The 26,250-nt window shown below is 44.3% G+C and overlaps 1 protein-coding gene across 1 annotated transcript in view; it reads left to right on the top strand.

Moving 5' to 3' along the window:
- The window catches only part of atf6 (activating transcription factor 6), a 105,098-nt gene that overhangs the window by 67,341 nt on the left and 11,507 nt on the right, over nucleotides 1-26,250 (top strand). Inside the window, exons 14-15 of the mRNA XM_029708220.1 lie at nucleotides 1,022-1,133; nucleotides 22,023-22,107. Coding sequence (XP_029564080.1) covers nucleotides 1,022-1,133; nucleotides 22,023-22,107 — 197 coding nt within the window. The remainder of the gene's footprint in view (nucleotides 1-1,021; nucleotides 1,134-22,022; nucleotides 22,108-26,250) is intronic.

The following is a 26,250-nucleotide window of genomic DNA, read 5'->3' as shown; positions in this document are numbered from 1 at the left end:
ACATTCAGTTAATAAGGCAGTTAACCCACTGTTCCCCGGTAGGCCGTTATTGAAAATAAGAATTTGTTTTTAACTGACTTGCCTAGTTAAATAAAGGTAAAATAAAAAATGTAATTCAGCTGAGCCCTAGTTTATTTAGTCTTCTGGGGCAACAAGTTATGACAGAAAAGAAGCTGCGTGTATCAAACTATAGTTGACAAACAAATGGCCTATGTCGGAAGTTATAGTAATCTGGCCTACCAAATGTCGGAAATTATAAGCAGAAACATGTTAGCAGAAACATATCTAAATGAGGGTGAAAGTAGCCTAAGCCAGTAGACTATACGGTCTAGTATGGAGTATCAGCAAAACTATTTATGATGGAATTAGTATGGTGGATCAAACTGAGCAGGTAACTTACTTTTTTTTAATGATTTGTTTGACAATCAGATGAAAACACCACACAACACCAATGATATGTGAAACGGAGCCTGTGCAGACCGCAAAAAAACCCACACTAAACGCGATACGATGTTTACATGCCAGAGTATCCCGTCTAAGATCAGCAAATCTCAGGCATCTTATCCAGGTTTCTCATGACCCAGGAGACATTGTTTTTTGGGGTTATTGTAAATGGGATATGACGTTAAGTATCCCGAATAATAACAGGATATTAGTGTGTAAATGTGATCATTGACTAGGGCTTGTGTGTCTAGGGCTTGTGTGTCTAGGGCTTGTGTGTCTAGGGCTTGTGTGTCTAGGGCTTGTGTGTCTAGGGCTTGTGAGGTCCTAAGACTGAGGCTGGTGTGTCTGTTCTCCTGATGTTTTATCTGTGGATTTGATCAACTCTGTCAAAATGTATTAAATCTGTTATTCATCTTGCACTGCAAGAATGCACATGTTTGATTCCTGTGAAAACAAAAGCTCAACTGCATATTCATGCAAATGTCCCTGAGGAAAGGAGTTTAGAATCCGTTCTGGTGTTTGTTGTATACAGCGGAGCCTGTAACTGAAGTAAATATTGTCTCTCTCCCCCCCACAGGAGCCCAGGTAATGAGCTGCAGGTGTACTACGCTCCTCACCGCACCTACAACGACTTCTTTGATGAGATTCATCGCCGTGGAGACACCTTCTACGTGGTGTCTTTCCGCAGGGTGAGCTTGGAATGACTTTAGAACGTTTGTTCATTTGATACATATTATACCACTTCAAAGGTAACCTAAACACAATCTATACCTGCTGGCTAGTTCACATTAAAATAATGTTTGATAGGTGACATCTATTCAGTAATCTAAATCAACTAAGGGGTGGATTTAGTTGCAGGCTTCCAGAGACATTATTTCCATGTCCCTAGGGCTGGTTAGAGAAACACTGCAAATGCTGATGGGATACAGATGGATCGACTTATGGATTATTAATAACATATAAAAGGAAAAACGCTGCAAATGTTTGCTCCGCTCTTCTTGGCCACCCTGTGTGCTCCTCACTCTTCTAAAGGAGAGACCTGATGTTTTCTCTCGAAGAGAGAGGGAACAGTGAGATGCCTCAAATATGACTCTATGTACATGTCTGTGATGTATTGTCTATGTAGAACATCACAGATGCAGGGTGAAATCATCAGACACAGAGAGGCTATTAGTCCTAATCTACATCCAGGGGCCAGGTATTAGTCCTAATCTACATCCAGGTGCCAGGTATTAGGCCTAATCTACATCCAGGTGCCAGGTATTAGGCCTAATCTACATCCAGGGGCCAGGTATTAGGCCTAATCTACATCCAGGGGCCAGGTATTAGGCCTAATCTACATCCAGGTGCCAGGTATTAGGCCTAATCTACATCCAGGTGCCAGGTATTAGGCCTAATCTACATTCAGGGGCCAGGTATTAGGCCTAATCTACATCCAGGGGCCAGGTATTAGGCCTAATCTACATCCAGGGGCCAGGTATTAGGCCTAATCTACATCCAGGGGCCAGGTATTAGGCCTAATCTATATCCAGGGGCCAGGTATTAGGCCTAATCTACATCCAGGGGCCAGGTATTAGGCCTAATCTACATCCAGGGGCCAGGTATTAGGCCTAATCTACATCCAGGTGCCAGGTATTAGGCCTAATCTACATCCAGGTGCCAGGTATTAGTCCTAATCTACATCCAGGGGCCAGGTATTAGGCCTAATCTACATCCAGGGACCAGGTATTAGGCCTAATCTACATCCAGGGGCCAGGTATTAGGCCTAATCTACATCCAGGGGCCAGGTATTAGGCCTAATCTACATCCAGGTGCCAGGTATTAGGCCTAATCTACATCCAGGGGCCAGGTATTAGGCCTAATCTACATCCAGGGGCCAGGTATTAGGCCTAATCTACATCCAGGGGCCAGGTCCAAGACATTAGCATCAGTCAGCTCACACTCCGTCTGTGTTAAGGTTTGGATTTGGGTGGGAAGGGAAGGAAGGGTGTAGCTCCTCTTTCCAGCCTATCCCCAGGCCATTCATAATCACCAGTTAAACTGTGCCTAGAGGTTACTCTCTGGTTTTGTGATGAAACAAAGGTGTGGTTGAGTTTATTCTGCCGCTGTATCTTCTTGTTGTCTCGTCCTAAGGCCTATATATCACGGTGGCAAGGCATATGAAGACTGTTTGGCTGTCGACGTTGGTTATACAATTATTGCATCTGAGCTCCTAGAGTGTACGACTCTCCTTTTCCAAGTCCTATGAACTATCAGTTTATACAGCGAACAACGCACTTATCAAAGAACAGGTTGTAATATGGATATTTCTTCTGGAGAAAGCTTCCCCGGTGATTTTACCCGCACTCCACTACTGAGTTTAACTTTGGTGGTCAGACTCTCTCAGGTAAAACAATCAGAGACCTCTATGATGACACACAAAATGATGACCACCAATCAGAGACCTCAATGATGACACACCTAATGATGACCACCAATCAGAGACCTCTATGATGACACACCTAATGATGACCACCAATCAGAGACCTCTATGATGACACACCAAATGTGTTTGATGGATCATTTTTGTCTTCTTCTAATGCCTCTTAAGAGGAAAGTTATAGAAAAGTAACTGAAAGTAATCTGATTACGTTACTGAGTTTGGGTAATCTGAAAGTTACAGTACTGATATACATTTTGGACAGGTAACTAGTAACTGTAACAGATTCCATTTAGAAAGTAACTTACCCAACCCTGGCGAGCAGACACAGCTCTACGTAAACTAGCCTGGATTGACCTCTCCCGTACACACTTCTTGTGCTCCAGCTCTGACTAAACAAAAGAAAACCAAATCTGTTAAAGGTTGCACAAGTTTCCATGGATTATAATTACTTCCATAAAGCCCTGGATCCCTATGTTCTCGGTTCCATCCCTTTGTAGACTATATACCGCTGCACTTCCAGACACTCTAAACTGGGCCAAAGACCGAAAAAAAGGACACTTAATGACATTGTTTATTGGAAAAATAGCTAACATTAGGTAATGACTAATTGCAGTCGAAAACAGGCTTGTAAATTTGAAACTCTTCCTGCCGTCCATTCAAACAAAGTCGTGTTCATGGTCCTGGGGCCAAGGCTGAGTCGGAACAGACCGGCGGATTAAAACTGACCTGCTTCTCACCACCTCTAGGCACTCTCTCTCTTTCTCTCTTTCTCTTTCTTTTTCTCTTGCTCTCGCTCTCGCTCTCTCTAATTCAAGCTGCTTTATTGCCATGAGCAACAATGTATACAATATACACTGCTCAAAAAAATAAAGGGAACACTTAAACAACACAATGTAACTCCAAGTCAATCACACTTCTGTGAAATCAAACTGTCCACTTAGGAAGCAACACTGATTGACAATAAATTTCACATGCTGTTGTGCAAATGGAATAGACAACAGGTGGAAATTATAGGCAATTAGCAAGACACCCCCAATAAAGGAGTGGTTCTGCAGGTGGTGACCACAGACCACTTCTCAGTTCCTATGCTTCCTGGCTGATGTTTTGGTCACTTTTCAATGCTGGCGGTGCTTTCACTCTAGTGGTAGCATGAGACGGAGTCTACAACCCACACAAGTGGCTCAGGTAGTGCAGCTCATCCAGGATGGCACATCAATGCGAGCTGTGGCAAGAAGGTTTGCTGTGTCTGTCAGCGTAGTGTCTAGAGCATGGAGGCGCTACCAGGAGACAGGCCAGTACATCAGGAGACGTGGAGGAGGCCGTAGGAGGGCAACAACCCAGCAGCAGGACCGCTACCTCCGCCTTTGTGCAAGGAGGAGCACTGCCAGAGCCCTGCAAAATGACCTCCAGCAGGCCACACATGTGCATGTGTCTGCTCAAACGGTCAGAAACAGACTCCATGAGGGTGGTATGAGGGCCCGACGTCCACAGGTGGGGGTTGTGCTTACAGCCCAACACCGTGCAGGACGTTTGGCATTTGCCAAAGAACACCAAGATTGGCAAATTCGCCACTGGCGCCCTGTGCTCTTCACAGATGAAAGCAGGTTCACACTGAGCACATGTGACAGTCTGGAGACGCCGTGGAGAACGTTCTGCTGCCTGCAACATCCTCCAGCATGATCGGTTTGGCGGTGGGTCAGTCATGGTGTGGGGTGGCATTTCTTTGGGGAGCCGCACAGCCCTCCATGTGCTCGCCAGAGGTAGCCTGACTGCCATTAGGTACCGAGATGAGATCCTCAGACCCCTTGTGAGACCATATGCTGGTGCGGTTGGCCCTGGGTTCCTCCTAATGCAAGACAATGCTAGACCTCATGTGGCTGGAGTGTGTCAGCAGTTCCTGCAAGAGGAAGGCATTGATGCTATGGACTGGCCCGCCCGTTCCCCAGACCTGAATCCAATTGAGCACATCTGGGACATCATGTCTCGCTCCATCCACCAACGCCACGTTGCACCACAGACTGTCCAGGAGTTGGTGGATGCTTTAGTCCAGGTCTGGGAGGAGATCCCTCAGGAGACCATCCGCCACCACATCAGGAGCATGCCCAGGCGTTGTAGGGAGGTCATACAGGCACATTTTGACTTGTTTTAAGGACATTACATCAAAGTTGGATCAGCCTGTAGTGTGGTTTTCCACTTTAATTTTGAGTGTGACTCCAAATCCAGACCTCCATGGGTTGATAAATTGGATTTCCATTGATTATTTTTGTGTGATTTTGTTGTCAGCACATTCAACTATGTAAAGAAAAAAGTATTTAATAAGATGATTTATTTCATTCAGGTCTAGGATGTGTTGTTTAAGTGTTCCCTTTCTTTTTTTGAGCAGTATACATACATCACGCTCTCCGCAGCCAATATGAGTAAGACCTTTAAACAGGTCAACATACACAAGGCTGCGGGGCCAGACGGATCACCAGGACGTGTACTGCGAGCATGCGCTGACCAACTTGCAAGTGTCTTCACTGACATGTTCAACCTCTCCCTGTCCGAGTCTGTAATACCAACATGTTTTAAGCAGACCACCATAGTCCTTGTGCCCAAGAACACTAAGGTAACCTGCCTAAATGTCTACCGACCCGTAGCACTCACGTCTGTAGCCATGAAGTGCTTTGAAAGGCTGGTCATGGCTCACATCAACACCATCATCCCAGAAACCCTAGACCCACTCCAATTTGCATACCGCACCAACAGATCCACAGATGATGCAATCTCTATTGCACTCCACACTGCTCTTTCACACCTGGACAAAAGGAACACCTATATGAGAACGCTATTCATTGACTACAGCTCAGCGTTCAACACCATAGTGCCCTCAAAGCTCATCACTAAGCTAAGGCCCTGGGACTAAACACCTCCCTCTGCAACTGGATCCTGGACTTCCTGACGGGCCGCTCCCAGGTGGTGAGGGTAGGTAACAACACATCCGCCACGCTGATCCTCAACACAGGGGCCCCTCACGGGTGCGTGCTCAGTCCCCTCCTGTACTCCCTGTTCACTCATGACTGCACGGACAGGCACGACTTCAACACCATCATTAAATTTGCCGATCACACAACAGTGGTAGGCATGATCAACAACGAGACAACCTATAGGGAGGAGGTCAGAGACCTGGCCGTGTGGTGCCAGGATAGCAACCTCTCTCTCAACGTGATCAAAACAAAGGAGATGATTGTGGACTACTGGAAAAAGAGGACTGAGCACGCCCCCATTCTCATCGAAGGGGCTGCAGTGGAGCAGGTTGAGAGCTTCAAGTTCCTTGGCACACCAAGACAGTCGTGAAGAGGGCGTGACAAAACCTATTCCCCCCCAGGAGACTGAAAAGATTTGGCATGGGTCCTCAGATCCTCAAAAGGTTCTACAGCAGCACCATCGAGAGCATCCTGACTGGTTGCATCACTGCCTGGTATGGCAACTGCTCGGCCTCCGACTGCAAGGCACTACAGAGAGCAGTGCGTACGGCCCAGTACATCACTGGGGCCAAGCTTCCTGACATCCAGGACCTCTATACCAGGCGGTGTCAGAGGGAGGCTCTAAAAATTGTCAAAGACTCCAGCCACCCAAGTCATAGACTGTTCTCTCTACTACCGCATTTAATTACTTGTTACTTTTATCTGTTATTCTTATCCTTATTTTTTTTTAACTGCAATGTTGGTTAGGGGCTCGTAAGTACCGTAAATTCCGGGCTATATATAAGCCGCAACTTTTTTCCCAGCTTTGAACCTCGCGGCTTAGATTAAATCGAGCGCTCTCAAACTTCCCATCATTCTGATTACGGTAGTCATTTTGTCACCCTCATCATGGCAAATACACGGAGAAATGCATTTGATGCAGCTTTCAAGTTGAAGGCGATTGATCTGGCTGTTGGAAAAGGAAATAGAGCTGCTGCACGGGAGCTTGGTCTTAATGAGTCGATGATAAGACGTTGGAAACAGCAGCGTGAGGAATTGACTCAGTGCAAAAAGACAACTAAAGCTTACTGCAAATTTTTTGTTACAAGCCGTGTTTCGTTATAGTCTGTGTAAAGTTAATTTGTTTCAATGTACCGGTAGGCACCTGCGGCTTATAGACATGCGGCTTATTTATGTTCAAAATAATATAATTTTTTTTAAATTCAGTGGGTGCGGCTTATATTCAGGTGCGCTTAATAGTCCGGAAATTACGGTAAGCATTTCACTGTAAACTCTACACCTGTTGTAGTCGGCACATGTGACTAATACAATTTGATTTGACATTGTAATAAAATAATGAATTATAATAATTTAAAAGTGATTAGTTATTATTAGAATACATCATTTAAAATAACAATCAAATGGTAACAGTGAAGAGTGATAGGAAAATCTAATAAATAATATGGACTACTATTATTACTACTAAAATAAATGCTACCACCACTATTATTAACACTAATACTACAACTATCATTACCACTAGTATCATGTATACCTCTAATATCTCTACTACTACCATTACCACTAGTATCATGTATACCTCTAATATCTCTACTACAACCATTACCACTAGTATCATGTATACCTCTAATATCTCTACTACAACCATTACCACTAGTATCATGTATACCTCTATCTCTACTACAACCATTACCACTAGTATCATGTATACCTCTAATATCTCTACTACAACCATTACCACTAGTATCATGTATACCTCTAATATCTCTACTAATATTACCACTAGTATCATGTATACCTCTATCTCTACTATACCATTACCACTAGTATCATGTATACCTCTTATATCTCTACTACAACCATTACCACTAGTATCATGTATACCTCTATCTCTACTACTACCATTACCACTAGTATCATGTATACCTCTAATATCTCTACTAATATTACCACTAGTATCATGTATACCTCTATATCTAATACTACCATTACCACTAGTATCATGTATACCTCTATATCTAATACTACCATTACCACTAGTATCATGTATACCTCTAATATCTCTACTAATATTACCACTAGTATCATGTATACCTCTAATATCTCTACTACAACCATTACCACTAGTATCATGTATACCTCTATCTCTACTACTACCATTACCACTAGTATCATGTATACCTCTAATATCTCTACTACTACCATTACCACTAGTATCATGTATACCTCTAATATCTCTACTACTACCATTACCACTAGTATCATGTATACCTCTAATATCTCTACTAATATTACCACTAGTATCATGTATACCTCTATATCTAATACTACCATCATCATTACTACTACTACTACTGCTACCACTACCACCACCATCATCAAACTACTACGTTACCATCCCCTCTATTACTCTTACCACTACTATTTGGAGTAATAATCACAACAATAATAATGATTATGATGATGATAATAATAACAATAATACTAATAATAAGTAAGTTACTTCTTACTGTGCAGATGTTATTATTCAGTGTTCCTCAGGCTATGGCAGGCATCCAATGATTGCCAAGGTCAGGGTTCATGTCATGAACTCTTGTCTCAAAGGAAATCACAAACAAACCCTTGTTGAGGAAGTGTTGACATGGCGACTACAGAAACCATGACGACAGTTGTGTTCTCTTTGGTCATTACATGTTGTAGATGGGAAGGAGGTCTTCTGACCTCAGTGAGACTTCCTGTTTAAATTAAAGTTAAGGGCTTGACTTAATCAGTAGGACAGAAGATCAGCGTTATTGCGCAATTGACATTTAAAGGCAATGTTTCCGAGTTTGCGCAGACTGCATTCACGGTAAACGCTGCATATGTTGGCACAATCTAAAAATACCTTTACATTAAAACTGCGCTACTACAAAGCAGATTTTCTACGCCACGGATTGAATCAAGCCCTGAATTGTAAAAAATCTGAAGGTCAAGTGCCAATCTATCTGGTTACAGAAGGAACTGAGCAGGACTGGACAGCGTAGTGTGGCCAGGGAAAAACCATTAACCTCTGCCCTGTTTAACCTTGGACCTCAGTGCTAACTCGTCAATAGTCTTAAGACTTTAAACCATACTTGAGACACAGCCATATTGGATGTCTCTTCCTCCATGATCTCTGTTGAGATACAGCCATATTGGATGTCTCTTCCTCCATGATCTCTGAGGAAAAAGGTGGATCAAAAGTCTGACTTTATATTGGGATAGTTAATGGCTGACTTTTCTGCCCTTGTCAACAGCATCACAAGAGGCTTAAAGGGGATCAATTCTGTAATGATTTTATGAGAGAGGGGATGAAGGTAGAGATTGATAGAGGGAGGGAGTCTGAAACGGAGAAAGATGGGGAGATGTAAGGAGGGATGGAGAGACCGTTAAAGGAGAGAGGAAGGGAACTCCTCCAGCTCTGTGACGTGCTGAGCCCACAGCTTGTCACCCCGTTGTCCACGGTGATTGTTTACATTTTTACAGCCCTTTATTAGCTCTGCCGCTTTATTATTTGCTTGTGTTTTGTTTCCTGGGTTTCAGCAGGGTGTTTCCTGGGTTTCAGAAGGGTGTTTCCTGGGTTTCAGCAGGGTGTTTCACAGAGAGGGGGTGTGGCTTTTGTTTTTGTTCCCCTTCGTGTGATGGTGATGTGACTATAAGCCTGCCAAAGCTCTGGACTTCATTTGAGATTTTTTTTGGTTTTAAATCCAACATTTTCTATAGCAGACTAACTAGAGGCACTAATTCTTGCCTTCCTGTACTGTAGTCTGCTGTAACAGTGATCAGTCTCTGCACCCTGTATCCACTCTGACCCTGTGGACTGCAACGTTCAGAGCTGCTACATTTATCAAATCAAATTTATTTATATAGCCCTTCGTACATCAGCTGATATCTCAAAGTGCTGTACAGAAACCCAGCCTAAAACCCCAAACAGCAAGCAATGCATGTGAAAGAAGCACGGTGGCTAGGAAAAACTCCCTAGGAAAAACTCCCTAGAAAGGCCAAAAACCTAGGAAGAAACCTAGAGAGGAACCAGGCTATGAGGGGTGGCCAGTCCTCTTCTGGCTGTGCCGGGTGGATATTATAACAGAACATGGTCAAGATGTTAAAATGTTCATAAATGACCAGCATGGTCAAATAATAATAATCATAGTAGTTGTCGAGGGTGCAACAAGCACGTCCGGTGAACAGGTCAGGGTTCCATAGCCGCAGGCAGAACAGTTGAAACTGGAGCAGCAGCACGGCCAGGTGGACTGGGAACAGCAAGGAGTCATCATGCCAGGTAGTCCTGAGGCATGGTCCTAGGGCTCAGGTCCTCCGAGAGAAAGAAAGAGAGAATTAGAGAGAGCATCTTTAAATTCACACAGGACACCGGATAAGACAAGAGAAATACTCCAGATGTAACAGACTGACCCTAGCCCCCCGACACATAAACTACTGCAGCATAAATACTGGAGGCTGAGACAGGAGGGATCAGAAGACACTGTGGCCCCATCCGATGATACCCCAGGACAGGGCCAAACAGGCAGGATATAACCCCACCCACTTTGCCAAAGCACATCCCCCACACCACTAGAGGGATGTTTCCAACCACCAACTTACCGTCCTAAGACAAGGCCGAGTATAGCCCACAAAGATCTCCGCCACGGCACAACCCAAGGGGGGGGCGCCAACCCAGACAGGAAGACCACGTCAGTGACTCAACCCACTCAAGTTACGCACTCCTCCCAGGGACGGCATAGAAGAACACCAGTAAGCCAGTGACTCAGCCCCTGTAATAGGGTTAGAGGCAGAGAATCCCAGTGGAGAGAGGGGAACCGGCAAGGCAGAGACAGCAAGGGCGGTTCGTTGCTCCAGCCTTTCCGTTCACCTTCACACTCCTGGGCCAGACTATACTTAATCATAGGACCTACTGAAGAGATAAGTCTTCAGTAAAGACTTAAAGGTTGAGACTGAGTCTGCGTCTCTCACATGGGTAGGCAGACCATTCCATAAAAATGGAGCTCCATAGGAGAAAGCCCAACCTCCAGCCGTTTGCTTAGAAATTCTAGGGACAATTAGGAGGCCTACGTCTTGTGACCGTAGCGTACGTGTAGGTATGTACGGCAGGACCAAATCGGAAAGATAGGTAGGAGCAAGCCCATGTAATGCTTTGTAGGTTAGCAGTAAAACCTTGAAATCAGCCCTTGCCTTAACAGGAAGCCAGTGTAGGGAGGCTAGCACTGGAGTAATATGATCAAATTTTTTGGTTCTAGTCAGGATTCTAGCAGCCGTATTTAGCACTAACTGAAGTTTGTTTAGTGCTTTATCCGGGTAGCCGGAAAGTAGAGCATTGCAGTAGTCCAGCCTAGAAGTAACAAAAGCATGGATTAATTTTTCTGCATCATTTTTGGACAAAGTTTCTGATTTTTGCAATGTTACGTAGATGGAAAAAAGCTGTCCTTGAAACAGTCTTGATATGTTCTTCAAAAGTGAGATCAGGGTCCAGAGTAACGCCGAGGTCCTTCACAGTTTTATTTGAGACGACTGTACAACCATCCAGATTAATTGTCAGATTCAACAGAAGATCTCTTTGTTTCTTGGGACCTAGAACAAGCATCTCTGTTTTGTCCGAGTTTAAAAGTAGAAAGTTTGCAGCCATCCACTTCTTTATGTCTGAAACATAGGCTTCTAGCGAGGGCAATTTTGGGGCTTCACCATGTTTCATTGAAATGTACAGCTGTGTGTCGTCCGCATAGCAGTGAAATTTAACATTATGTTTTCGAATGACATCCCCAAGAGGTAAAATATATAGTGAAAACAATAGTGGTCCTAAAACGGAACCTTGAGGAACACCAAAATTTACAATTGATTTGTCAGAGGACAAACCATTCACAGAGACAAACTGATATCTTTCCGAAAGATAAGATCTAAACCAGGCCAGAACTTGTCCATGTAGACCAATTTGTGTTTCCAATCTCTCCAAAAGAATGTGGTGATCGATGGTATCAAAAGCAGCACTAAGATCTAGGAGCACGAGGACAGATGCAGAGCCTCGGTCTGACGTCATTAAAAGGTCATTTACCACCTTCACAAGTGCCGTCTCAGTGCTATGATGGGGTCTAAAACCAGACTGAAGCGTTTCGTATACATTGTTTGTCTTCAGGAAGGCAGTGAGTTGCTGCGCAACAGCTTTTTCAATTTTTTTTGAGAGGAATAGAAGATTCGATATAGGCCGATAGTTTTAGAGAGCCGTTTATTATGTTCAACATAGGATGGCCAAGCACAGGAAGCAGCTCTTTCAGTAGTTTAGTTGGAATAGGGTCCAGTATGCAGCTTGAGGGTTTAGAGGCCATGATTATTTTCATCATTGTGTCAAGAGATATAGTGCTAAAACACCTTAGTATCTCCCTTGATCCTAGGTCCTGGCAGAGTTGTGCAGACTCAGGACAATGGAGCTTTGGAGCAATACGCAGATTTAAAGAGGAGTCCGTAATTTGCTTTCTAATGATCATGATCTTTTCCTCAAAGAAGTTCAGAAATGTATTACTGCTGAAGTGAAAGCCATCCTCCATTTGCGAATGCTGCTTTTTAGTTAGCTTTGCGACAGTATCAAAAAGACATTTCGGATTGTTCTTATTTTCCTCAATTAAGTTGGAAAAATAGGATGATCGAGCAGCAGTGAGGGCTCTTCGATTCTGCACGGTACTGTCTTTCCAAGCTAGTCGGAAGACTTCCAGTTTGGTGTGGCGCCATTTCCGTTCCAATTTTCTGGAAGCTTGCTTCAGAGCTCGTGTATTTTCTGTATACCAGGGAGCTAGTTTCTTATGACAGATGTTTTTAGTTTTTAGGGGTGCAACTGCGTCTAGGGTATTGGCAAGGTTAAATTGAGTTCCTCGGTTAGGTGGTTAACTGATTTTTGTCCTCTGACGTCCTTGGGTAGGCAGAGGGAGTCTGGAAGGGCATCAAGTAATCTTTGGGTTGTCTGAGAATTTATAGCACGACTTTTAATGCTCCTTGGTTGGGGTCTGAGCAGATTATTTGTTGCAAACGCAATAAAATGGTGGTCCGATAATCCAGGATTATGAGGAAAAACATTAAGATCCACAACATTTATTCCATGGGACAAAACTAGGTCCAGAGTATGACTGTGGCAGTGAGTAGGTCCAGAGACATGTTGGACAAAACCCACTGAGTCGATGATGGCTCCGAAAGCCTTTTGGAGTGGGTCTGTGGACTTTTCCATGTGAATGTTAAAGTCACCAAAAATTTGAATATTATCTGCTATGACTACAAGATCTGATAGGAATTTAGGTAACTCAGTGAGGAACACTGCATATGGCCCAGGAGGCCTGTAAACAGTAGCTATAAAAAGTGATTGAGTAGGCTGCATAGATTTCATGACTAGAAGCTCAAAAGACGAAAACGTCTTTTTTTTTTTTTGTAAATTGAAATTTGCTATCATAAATGTTAGCAACACCTCCGCCTTTGCCCGGATGCACGGGGGGTATGGTCACTAGTGTAACCAGGGGGTGAGGCCTCATTTAACACAGTAAATTGATCAGGCTTAAGCCATGTTTCAGTCAGGCCAATCACATCAAGATTATGATCAGTGATTAGTTCATTGACTATAACTGCCTTGGAAGTGAGGGATCTAACATTAAGTAACCCAATTTTGAGATGTGAGGTATCACAATCTCTTTCAATAATGGCAGGAATGGAGGAGGTCTTTATACTAGTGAGATTGCTAAAGCGAACACTGCCATCTTTAATTTTGCCCAACCTAGATCGAGGCACAGACACAGACATTTATAGCTTTACGTTACCTGTGGTTTTGTGGCAGTGTGAAATGAGACTGAGGTGACGGAAAGAATAGATCTGGACAAAACCCAGTCATGTTTAGGTGATTTTGCGGACATGTCGCGGGCACCATCGTCTCAGTATGCTGTACCTGTGCCTTTACTGGCTTTATGTAAGTGTGAGCTGAGGTGAGGTCAGCGGTTCCTGTGACCGGCGTCCAGTAAAGTTCCAGCAACCTGCTCTGACCGTCGCCATGGTAGCAGCAGCCATGTCAGATTAGCAGGCAGCCTCTGCAGCAGGCAGGGCTCTGGTGAGAAGAGCAGCAGGACTGGGGTCCAATTCCTCAACTTAGTCTGATTTTCCATAATGATATAACTGAAACGTAGACCTGGGCCCATATCCACAAAGCTCTGAGTAAGAGTGCTGATCTGGGATCAGTTTTGCCTTTTAGATCATAATGAATAAGATTAGCACCTCCTACTAGGCTTGGGTGGTATCCAGATTTTCATATCGTCATACCGTCCTTCTCTCATCCCGGGATTTAGGGTATTACCGGCTTAGTACACAAGGGGGCGCTAAAACCGCAAGAAAACCCCCTTGGGCCCCTATTACCAGAATGCTAACAACATTTGCAAAAAATGATAGCGAAATCACATAGACGTTGTTAGCTATACAAGCATAGCTGGTAGCTACCGAAGTGACATTTACAGGTGAAAGCGAATGAGAGAAAATGTTGCAAATGAACATAGTTGCGATGCATGCTTGTCTGAAGGAAGAGCAGCATGTGTAAATGGAGCAGAGGGGAGAAGAACGGAGGAGGAGGGGAAAAAACGCTAGCAGGAAGCACGGAAAAAATGGCAACTGTACAGGTAACTCATCCAGAGCTCTTTGGATTTCTGACAGAAAGCCATTATTTAGATATCTGATGGCAAACATTTAGCAGTGAATTACATACAAGTGGAGCTTCATCACCTCATATGAGCCGCACAATTAATGTATGCATGTATGTACACTGCTCAAAAAAATAAAGGGAACACTAAAATAACACATCCTAGATCTGAATGAATGAAATAATCTTATTAAATACTTTTTTGTTTACATAGTTGAATGTGCTGACAACAAAATCACACAAAAATAATCAATGGAAATCCAATTTATCAACCCATGGAGGTCTGGATTTCTGCTGACATAATCTAATGTTTTGCTTTCGTTGTAAAGCCTTTTTGAAATCGGACAGTGTGGTTAGATTAACGAGAGTCTTGTCTTTAAAATGGTGTAAAATAGTCATATGTTTGAGAAATTGAAGTAATAGCATTTCTAAGGTATTTGAATATCGCGCCACGGGATTCAACTGGCAGAGAGGTTAAAAAAAGTCAAAATGAGGCTCAGTAGTGTGTGTGGCCTCCACGTGCCTGTATGACCTCCCTACAATGCCTGGGCATGCTCCTGATGAGGTGGCGGATGGTCTCCTGAGGGATCTCCTCCCAGACCTGGACTAAAGCATCCGCCAACTCCTGGACAGTCTGTGGTGCAACGTGGCGTTGGTGGATGGAGCGAGACATGATGTCCCAGATGTGCTCAATTGGATTCAGGTCTGGGGAACAGGCGGGCCAGTCCATAGCATCAATGCCTTCCTCTTGCAGGAACTGCTGACACACTCCAGCCACATGAGGTCTAGCATTGTCTTGCATTAGGAGGAACCCAGGGCCAACCGCACCAGCATATGGTCTCACAAGGGGTCTGAGGATCTCATCTCGGTACCTAATGGCAGTCGGGCTACCTCTGGCGAGCACATGGAGGGCTGTGCGGCTCCCCAAAGAAATGCCACCCCACACCATGACTGACCCAGTGCTGGAGGATGTTGCAGGCAGCAGAACGTTCTCCACGGCGTCTCCAGACTCTGTCACGTCTGTCACATGTGCTCAGTGTGAACCTGCTTCCATCTGTGAAGAGCACAGGGTGCCAGTGGCGAATTTGCCAATCTTTGTGTTCTCTGGCAAATGCCAAACGTCCTGCACGGTGTTGGGCTGTAAGCACAACCCCCACCTGTGGATGTCGGGCCCTCATACCACCCTCATGGAGTCTGTTTCTGACCGTTTGAGCAGACACATGCACATGTGTGGCCTGCTGGAGGTCATTTTGCAGGGCTCTGGCAGTGCTCCTCCTGCTCCTCCTTGCACAAAGGCGGAGGTAGCGGTCCTGCTGCTGGGTTGTTGCCCTCCTACGGCCTCCTCCATGTCTCCTGATGTACTCGCCTGTCTCCTGGTAGCGCCTCCATGCTCTGGACACTACACTGACACAGCAAACCTTCTTGCCACAGCTCGCATTGATGTGCCATCCTGGATGAGCTGCACTACCTGAGCCACTTGTGTGGGTTGTAGACTCCGTCTCATGCTAACGCTAGAGTAAAAGCACCGCCAGCATTCAAAAGTGACCAAAACATCAGCCAGGAAGCATAGGAACTGAGAAGTGGTCTGTGGTCACCACCTGTAGAACCACTCCTTTATTGGGGGTGTCTTGCTAATTGCCTATAATTTCCACCTGTTGTCTATTCCATTTGCACAACAGCATGTGAAATGTATTGTCAATCAGTATTGCTTCCTAAGTGGACAGTTTGATTTCACAGAAGTGTGATTGACTTGGAGTTACATTGTGTTGTTTAAGTGTTCCCTTTATTTTTTTGAGCAGTGTATGTATGTATGTATGTATGTATGTATGTATGTATGTATGTATGTATGTATGTATGTATGTATGTAATGTATGAATGACAACGCTATGGTCTCATCAGCTCCCGCCGTTTCCCGTTGTGCTATTTTCAAATCAACACGTGACTGGCTCAACTGTTCTGGGGAACTATGGTAACCTTCATAATATAAATAAAAATAAATGACAGGTGATATTAATAACACAATCTGCTTTATCTCCTAACGTATTGCACAAGTTGACTGCAGGTGTTAACTTAATAATTAGCTACAAATATTCAGATTTATTGAAAAAACATTCCGTGGCCTTCTATTTCCAGATACCCCGGTATACGGTATACCTCGCAAGCCGAACTGACTTTGTGGATACGGACCCTGTTCATTCTCTCTAGCTTTTCATTCTTTGTAATGATCAACCATTTTGTAATGATCAACCATTTTGCCAAAACGTTGTCAATGTTGGTGCAGGAATAAACCCCAGAGCAGCAGAAGAACTCTCTCTCTTCTCTCTCTCTCTCCTCTGTCTCTGTTTCGTCTGTCTCTCTACCTCTCTCTCTCGCTCTCTCTCTCTCTCTCCTCTGTCTCTACCTCTCTCTGTCTCTCTCTCTGTCTCTCTCTCCTCTGTCTCTCTACCTCTCTCTCCTCTGTCTCAACCTCTCTCTCTCTCTGTCTCTCTCTCTGTCTCTCTACCTCTCTCTCTGTCTCTCTACCTCTCTCTCTCTCTCTCTCTCTCTCTCTCCTCTGTCTCTACCTCTCTCTGTCTCTCTCTCTGTCTCTCTCTCCTCTGTCTCTCTACCTCTCTCTCTCTCTCTCTCTCTCTCTCTCTCTCTCTCTCTCTCTCTCTCTCTCCTCTGTCTCTACCTCTCTCTGTCTCTCTCTCTGTCTCTCTCTCCTCTGTCTCTCTACCTCTCACTGTCTCTGTCTCTCTCTCCTCTGTCTCTCTACCTCTCACTGTCTCTGTCTCTCTCTCCTCTGTCTCTCTCTCCTCTGTCTCTCTCTCCTCTGTCTCTCTCTCCTCTGTCTCTCTCTTCTCTGTCTGTCTCTCTCTCCTCTGTCTGTCTCTCTCTCCTCTGTCTGTCTCTCTCGCTCTCTCTCCTCTGTCTCTCTCTCTCTCGTCTCTCCCTCCCCCCTCCCCTACCATGTAGGTTCAAACTTGGGCCCTGAGCAGAGCAGGTTGATAGTGACAGAAGTGGTGGCGCAATATGTAGGCAGTCTCAGGAGAGACCGGCTGGGTCACACATGTTAGCTATGTATGTCTCTATCTAAACAACATTCTGCCTCTGTCATTTCATCTAGATTAGAACCACCTCTCTCTCTCTCTGTGTGTGTGTGTGTGTGTGTGTGTGTGTGTGTGTGTGTGTGTGTGTGTGTGTGTGTGTGTGTGTGTGTGTGTGTGTGTGTGTGTGTGTGTGTGTGTGTGTGTAACGACCCTGGGTTTATAAGCGCGGAAATCGACTCTGCCGCTGGAGCATGCTTTTGCGGCACAGTCGATAGCGCGCCGGACTTCGGACTTGAAGGTCGAGGGTTCGAAACCTGCTCCCTGCCGTTTCATTACTATATATATATTTTTTATTTTTTTTATTTATTTATTTATTTTAGCCAGGTCTAAAGAAACATGATATGAAGAAAATGTAGTCTATTTCAGAAGAACAGAATACTCTGAATTGTCCTGATCTTGCTATGTCTGCTAAATTAACTAGTGTAGCCCGCAGCCAAGGTTTAATGTGCTTCTTGCCTTACTGCACACGATCTGGGCATCATTCACAAGTAATAATATACAGTTGAAGTCGGAAGTTTACATACACCTTAGCCAAATACATTTAAACTCAGTTTTTCACAATTCCTGACATTTAATCCTAGTAAAAGTTAAGATCACCACTTTATTTTAAGAATGTGATATGTCAGAATAATAGTAGATAATTATTTCAGCTTTTATTTCTTTCATCACATTCCCAGTGGGTCAGAAGTTTACATACACTCAATTAGTATTTGGTAGCATTGCCTTTAAATTGTTTAACTTGGGTCAAACGTTTTGGGTAGCCTTCCACAAGCTTCCCACAATAAGTTGGGTGAATTTTGGCCCATTCCTCCTGACAGAGCTGGTGTAACTGAGTCAGGTTTGTAGGCCTCCTTGCTCGCACACACTTTTTCACTTCTGCCCACAAATCTTCTATAGGCATGAGGTCAGGGCTTTGTGATGGCCACTCCAATATCTTGACTTTGTTGTCCTTAAGCCATTTTGCCACAACTTTGGAAGTATGCTTGTGGTCATTGTCCATTTGGAAGACCCATTTGCTACCAAGCTTTAACTTCCTGACTGATGTCTTGATGTTGCTTCAATATATCCTCATAATTGTCCTTCCTCATGATGCCATCTATTTTGTGAAGTGCACCAGTCCCTCCTGCAGCAAAGCACCCCCACAACATGATGCTGCCACCCCCGAGCTTCACGGTTGGGATGGTGTTCTTCGGCTTGCAAGCCTCCCCCTTTTTCCTCCAAACATAACGATGGTCATTATGGCCAAACAGTTCTATTATTGTTTCATCAGACCAGAGGACATTTCTCTAAAAAGTACGATCTTTGTCCCCATGTGCAGCTGCAAACCGTAGTCTGGCTTTTTTATGGCGGTTTTGGAGCAGTGGCTTCTTCCTTGCTGAGCGGCCTTTCAGGTTATGTTGATATAGGACTCATTTTACCGTTGGTATAGATACTTTTATACCTATATCCAGTTGTTCTTGGTTTGATTTGCACTTTTTGCACCAAAGTACGTTCATCTCTAGGAGACAGAACTTATCTCCTTCCTGAGCGGTATGATGGCTGCGTGGTCCCATGGTGTTTATACTTGCGTACTATTGTTTGTACAGATGAATGTGGTACCTTCAGGCGTTTGGTTCATTCTTGGGAGCAATTTCCAGACTTGGAGGTCTACAATTTTTTTTCTGAGGTCTTGGCTGATTTCTTTTGATTTTCCCATGATGTCAAGCAAAGAGACACTGAGTTTGGAGGTAGGCCTTGAAATACATCCACAGGTACATATCCAATTGACTCAAATGATGTCAATTAGCCTATCAGAAGCTTCTAAAGCCATGACACAATTTTCTGGAATTTTCTAAGTTGTTTAAAGGAACAGTCAACTTAAACTTCTGACCCACTGGAATTGTGATACAATTAATTGTAAGTGAAACAATCTGTTTGACATTTTTTTTTGAAAAATGACTTGTCATGCACAAAGTAGATGTCCTAACCGACTTGCCAAAACTATAGTTTGTTAACAAGAAATGTGTGGAGTGGTTGAAAAACTAGTTTTAATGACTCCGACTTCAACTGTATGTGGGTTGTACTTGTAGTGCTCTTTGTTCTTCACCGGTTGCCCTTTTCTAGTGACAACAGGTCATAAATCTTGCTGCTGTGATGGCACACTGTGGTATTTCACCAAATAGACGTGGGAGTTTATCAAAATGTGGTTTGTTTTCAAATTATTTGTGGTTGTGTGTAATCTGAGGGAAATTTGTGTCTCTAATATGGTCATACATTTGGCAGGAAGTTAGGAAGTGCAGCTCCGTTACCACATTTTGTGGGCAGTGTGCACATAGCCTGTCTTCTCTTGAGAGCCAGGTCTGCCTACGGTATTCAGGTATTCTGCCACTGTGTAATCTCTAGGGCCAGATAGCATTCTAGTTTGCTCAGTTTTTTTTTTTTAATTCTTTCCAATGTGTCAAGTAATTATCTTTTTGTTTTCTCATGATTTGGTTGGGTCTAATTGTGTTGCTGTCCTGGGGCTCTGTGGGGTCTGTTTTGTGTTTGTGAACTGAGCCCCCCAGGACCAGCTTGCTTCGGGGACTCATCTCCAGGTTCATCTCTCTGTAGGTGATGACAATCAGCGGGTATCGGCCTAGTTCTGCTCTGCATGCATTATTTGGTGTTTTGCCTTGTACACAGAGGATATTTTTGCAGAATTCTGCATGCAGTCTCAATTTGGCGTTTGTCCCATTTTGTGAATTCTTGGTTGGTGAGCGAACCCCAGCCCTCACAACCATAAAGGGCGATGGTGCTCTCTCTGTGTTTGCTCTCTCATTTATTACAATTTCTGTTGTCACTTCAAGATGAATGTCATATCCGGATTATAATCCTTGCCTTTATGTAATTGTAATCGTCTCTGAGACCAAGGGTTGTTAATCTCCCTAAACATCTAAAGGCACAGCCAGTCATTAATATTAAGTGTTTTGGCGGGGTTATTTCACCGCTGAAGTATTTAACTACTTATTGAAGCCGTGGGGGGAGAGAGACCATTGACAGAGACTATCCCATATGGTAGCCATCTGATTTGTGATTAGCATGTTTACGACGAGAGATGTGAGGTGCTTTCATGTTGCTTGTGGCCTTTAGCTGTGACTTCCTGACCTCACTGTAATCTCTGGAGTATGTTTGGATTGTCTGTATTGGCGCCTCACTGTCCTGTAGTGTGAGGACACTATAGATGTACTATAGGGTTTAGTGGAGCAGTAGACATATTGTCCTGTAGTGTGAGGACACTATAGATGTACTATAGGGTTTAGTGGAGCAGTAGACATATTGTCCTGTAGTGTGAGGACACTATAGATGTACTATAGGGTTTAGTGGAGCAGTAGACATATTGTCCTGTAGTGTGAGGACACTATAGATGTACTATAGGGTTTAGTGGAGCAGTAGACATATTGTCCTGTAGTGTGAGGACACTATAGATGTACTATAGGGTTTAGTGGAGCAGTAGACATATTGTCCTGTAGTGTGAGGACACTATAGATGTACTATAGGGTTTAGTGGAGCAGTAGAGATATCATTGCTTTCTACAGTTAGCAGTTGGTCAGTAGCTCATCCACTGACTGACTGGATTGAATTTGGTCAAACTGTCTTGGAGACACGCTACAGACAGAGAGATTGACCTCATACAGACAGAGATTGACCTCATACAGACGGAGAGATTGACCTCATACAGACGGAGAGATTGACCTCATACAGACGGAGAGATCGACCTCATACAGACGGAGAGATCGACCTCATACAGACGGAGAGATCGACCTCATACAGACGGAGAGATCGACCTCATACAGACGGAGAGATGAGGTCGATCTCATACAGACGGAGAGATCGACCTCATACAGACGGAGAGATCGACCTCATACAGACGGAGAGATCGACCTCATACAGACGGAGAGATCGACCTCATACAGACGGAGAGATCGACCTCATACAGACGGAGAGATCGACCTCATACAGACGGAGAGATCGACCTCATACAGACGGAGAGATCGACCTCATACAGACGGAGAGATCGACCTCGTACAGACGGAGAGATCGACCTCGTACAGACGGAGATTGACCTCATACAGACGGAGCTGTGGGTCGATGGGGTTTTCCCTTTGATTAACAAGTAGCAACCATAGGGTCCCTTTCCCACCTTCACTAGAAAGCCATCTGTCTGATGAACACCAGTGTGTTTTTCAGTTTCTATGACAGCCATGTGGTTATTAATTAAAAGTTGAACATATACAGTCTGATGTTACGTGGTATTTGATGTGTGGGTCAAGGTGTGCTAAGATTTGAACTCCAGTTTGACATCTGTTGATCTGGTGTGTTGAAGTCTTCGCTAAGGTCAATGTGTGCTTCATTCTGTTAGAGCTTTGACCTTTTTGACTGTTCCTTGTTCTCAGGATCACCTTTTACTTCCCGCTACCAGCCACAACAAAGGAAGTAGGCCCAAGATGTCCGTGGTGTTGCCAGCCGTGAACATTAATGGTAAGTCAACTCCACTACAGATTACTACAGATCTGTCACCATACACTGAACATTTAATGGCTTCTCCACTCTGTCTCTCGCTCTCTTTTTTTTCCTTCCTGTCCTCTGGGTTTCTTCACACATTGATTGATGTATACAACTGGCCTTCTTTAGACTAGTTGAGTATCTGGAGCATCAGCATTTACAGGCTCAAAATGGCCAGAAACAAAGACCTTTTCTTCTGAAACTCGTCAGTCTATTCTTGTTCTGAGAAATGAAGGCTATTCCATGAGAGAAATTGCCAAGAAACTGAAGCTCTCGTACAGCGCTGTGTACTACTCCCTTCACAGAACAGTGCAAACTGTCTCTAACCAGAATAGAAAGAGGAGTGGGAGGGCCCGGTGCACAACTGAGCAAGAGGACAAGTACATTAGAGTGTCTAGTTTGAGAAACAGACGCCTCACATGTCCTCAACTGGCAGCTTCATTAAATAGTCCCCGCAAAACACCAGTCTCAATGTCAACAGTGAAGAGGCGACTCCGGGATGCTGGCCTTCTAGGCAGAGTTGCAAAGAAAAAGCCATATCTCAGACTGGCCAATAAAAAGAAAAGATTAAGATGGGCAAAAGAACACAGACACTGGACAGAGGAACTCTGCCTAGAAGGGAAGGGACCAGTATGAAAAAGCACAAGAATTGATGCACTCACTACTGTAAGTGGCTCTGGATAAAGTCATAATGCCGGCTTTAAAGCTCTCAGATGAAGGCTGCCATGTTAGAGAGTTGGCACTGGTACTGTAAGACCTCAATCAGGCTGTTGATTGGCTAATTCAACAGTATGGTACTGTAAGACCTCAATCAGGCCATTTTTATTGGTCACATACACATGTTTAGCAGATATTGTTGTGATTGTAGCGAAATGCTTGTGCTTCTAAACTCAGCAAAAAAAGAAACGTCCCTTTTCCAGCGCCCTGTCTTTCAAAGATAATTTGTAAAAATCCAAATAACTTCACAGATCTTCATTGTAAAGGGTTTAAACACTCTTTCCAATGCTTGTTCAATGAACCATACACAATTCATGAACATGCACCTGTGGAACGGTCATTAAGACACTAACAGCTTACAGATGATAGGTAATTAAGGTCACAGTTATGAAAACTTAGGACACTAAAGAGGCCTTTCTACTGACTCTGAAAAATACCAAAAGAAAGATTCCCAGGGTCCCTGCTTATCTGTGTGAACGTGCCTTAGGCATGCTGCAAAGAGGCATGGGACAGCAGATGTGGCCAGGGCAATAAATTGCAATGTCCGTACTGTGAGACGCTTAAGACAGCGCTACAGGGAGACAGGACGGACAGCTGATCGTCCTCGCAGTGGCAGACCACGTGTAACACCTGCACAGGATTGGTACATCGGAACATCACACCTGCAGGACAGGTACAGGACGGCAACAAAAACTGCCCGAGTTACACCAGGAACGCACAATCCCTCCATCAGTGCTCAGACTGTCCGCAATAGGCTGAGAGAGGCTGGACTGAGGGCTTGTAGGCCTGTTGTAAGGCAGGTCCTCACCAGACATCACCGGCAACAACGTCGCCTATGGGTACAAACCCACCATCGCTGGACCAGACAGGACTGGCAAACCGTGCTCTTCACTGACGAGTCGCGGTTTTGTCTCACCAGGGGTGATGGTCGGATTCGCGTTTATCGTTGAAGGAATGAGCATTACACCGAGGCCTGTACTCTGGAGCGGGATCGATTTGGAGGTGGAGGATCCGTCATGGTCTGGGGCAGTGTGTCACAGCATCATCGGACTGAGCTTGTTGTCATTGCAGGCAATCTCAATGCTGTACGTTACAGGGAAGACATCCTCCTCCCTCATGTGGTACCCTTCCTGCAGGGTCATCCTGACATTACCCTCCAGCATGACAATGCCACCAGCCATACTGCTTGTTCTGTGTGTGATTTCCTGCAAGACAGGAATGTCAGTGTTCTGTCATGGCCAGCGAAGAGCCCGGATCTCAATCCCATTGAGCACGTCTGGGACTGGAGTGTGAGAGCTAGGGCCAATCCCCCCACAAATGTCTGGGAACTTGCAGGTGCCTTGGTGGAAGAGTGGGGTAACATCTCACAGCAAGAACTGGCAAATCTTGATGGAAGAGTGGGGTAACATCTCACAGCAAGAACTGGCAAATCTGGTGCAGTCCATGAGGATGAGATGCACCGCAGTACTTAATGCAGCTGGTGGCCACACCAGATACTGACTGTTACTTTTGATTTTGACCCCCCTTATTCAGGGACACATTATTCCATTTCTGTTAGTCACATGTCTGTGGAACTTGTTCAGTTTATGTCTCAGTTGTTGAATCTTGTTATGTTTATACAAATATTTACACATGTTACGTTTGCTGAAAATAAACGCAGTTGACAGTGAGAGGACGTTTCTTTTTTTGTTGTTGCTGAGTTTAGTTCCGACAGTGCAGCAGTATCTAACAAGTAATCTAACAATTCCACAGTATGGTACTGTAAGACCTCAATCAGGCTGTTGATTGGCTAATTTAACAGGAAGGAAAAAGTGTGAGTAGATGCACAAGAGCCAATCACGATCAGACCACATGGCTGTATTTTCACATAGATCTGTACGTGTTACCCATTATGAAGTGTGTTTTGAGCTATCGGCTCATTTGAAGAGCAGTCATCCAAGTCGTTGTTCACTATGCTAGGGTGTAAGGATGTCTCAGAAACCAGTCATTTATTACACAAAAACCACGCTGTTGCTTTGGGCACCACAGGATTCCATCAAATCAAATAACATTTATTTATAAAGCCCTTCTTACGTCAGTTGATGTCACAAAGTGCTGTACAGAAACCCAGCCTAAAACCCCAAACAGCAAGCAATGCAGGTGTAGAAGCACAGTGGCTAGGAAAAACTCCCTAGAAAGGCCAAAACCTAGGAAGAAACCTAGAGAGGAACCAGGCTATGAGGGGTGGCCAGTCCTCTTCTGGCTGTACCGGGTGGAGATTATAACAGAACATGGCCAAGATGTTCAAATGTTCATAGATGACCAGCAGGGTCAAATAATAATAATCACAGTGGTTGTCGAGGGTGCAACAGGTCAGCACCTCAGGAGTAAAGCCGATCTTTCAGAGTATCTCTACCGCTCCTGCTGTCTCTAGAGTTCTGCTGATAAAGTTCTCTAGCTCATCCACAAGCAAACCTGTTCACCTCAAGACGTAATCGGTTGACATTTCTGTCTGAACTAGTTGTTTATTATATTTGTCATTCTCGTGTGGCCCAAAGTATTTTCTGTGTTGTCCTAACTGAACATCTGTTTGTGTTTTGGCCTTGATTTCCATGACAACATCGTGGTCTTGTTTTCTCTATGGTCCTTGTCTTGGCTGGCTTGACCACTGATACTGATTTAATGGGAGAACAAAGGCCATAGAGATGACCCGACTCCATGTTTGGCATCCATGGTAGGCTACGTACTGTACCTTATCTCTGCAGTACTGTCTGGAGTGGGTTAGTATCATTTCCCCCAGTACCACTCAACCCCCCCCCTCCCCCCAGTGAACAAGAGCATTAAACTGACTTGGAAGGGTTTCGTCGTGTTAAGAGATACTGAGCCAAAAGATGAGTGTGAATAATTAAATGAATGATTCTGTTGTTCTTGGCTTTTCAACTGGCCTCGTTATTACAGAATGATTCTTGCTCTCTCTCTTCTTCACATTTTCTCTCTTTTTTTTGTTGCAAAATTGTGTTTTGTCTTTCTCTCTCGATCTCTTTCTTTCCCTCCATTTATCCCTCTCCCTTCCTCCCTTCATTCTGGCTTTGGATGTAGCATCTAAATTGATTAGCGGTGAGCTATCCCAGGGAGGGAGTGAGTCAGTCAGTGGAACTTGATATTGTTACTCAGCAGGGAGGGAAGAGCACGGCATTATATTGGGAAAGACTCTCTCTCTCTCTCTGAGGCGTTGTAGAAGATGAATGAAGGTAAACATTGTTCTTGGTCCGTCTCGTCAGGGTGGAATGCTTATGGCCACACTGGTCACTTGGTTTACTGAAGTCACGTAAATAGTGAAATCCGATAGCCGTTTAAATGTCCTGAATCCCCAACAATGATTGTGGTTGTATTCAATGAGATTATACGGACTCTGTAAGATGT

The sequence above is a fragment of the Salmo trutta genome, chromosome 22, assembly GCF_901001165.1.
Source record: "Salmo trutta chromosome 22, fSalTru1.1, whole genome shotgun sequence".
Lineage (NCBI taxonomy): Eukaryota > Metazoa > Chordata > Actinopteri > Salmoniformes > Salmonidae > Salmo > Salmo trutta.
This window is presented reverse-complemented; position numbering and strand designations above follow the sequence as displayed.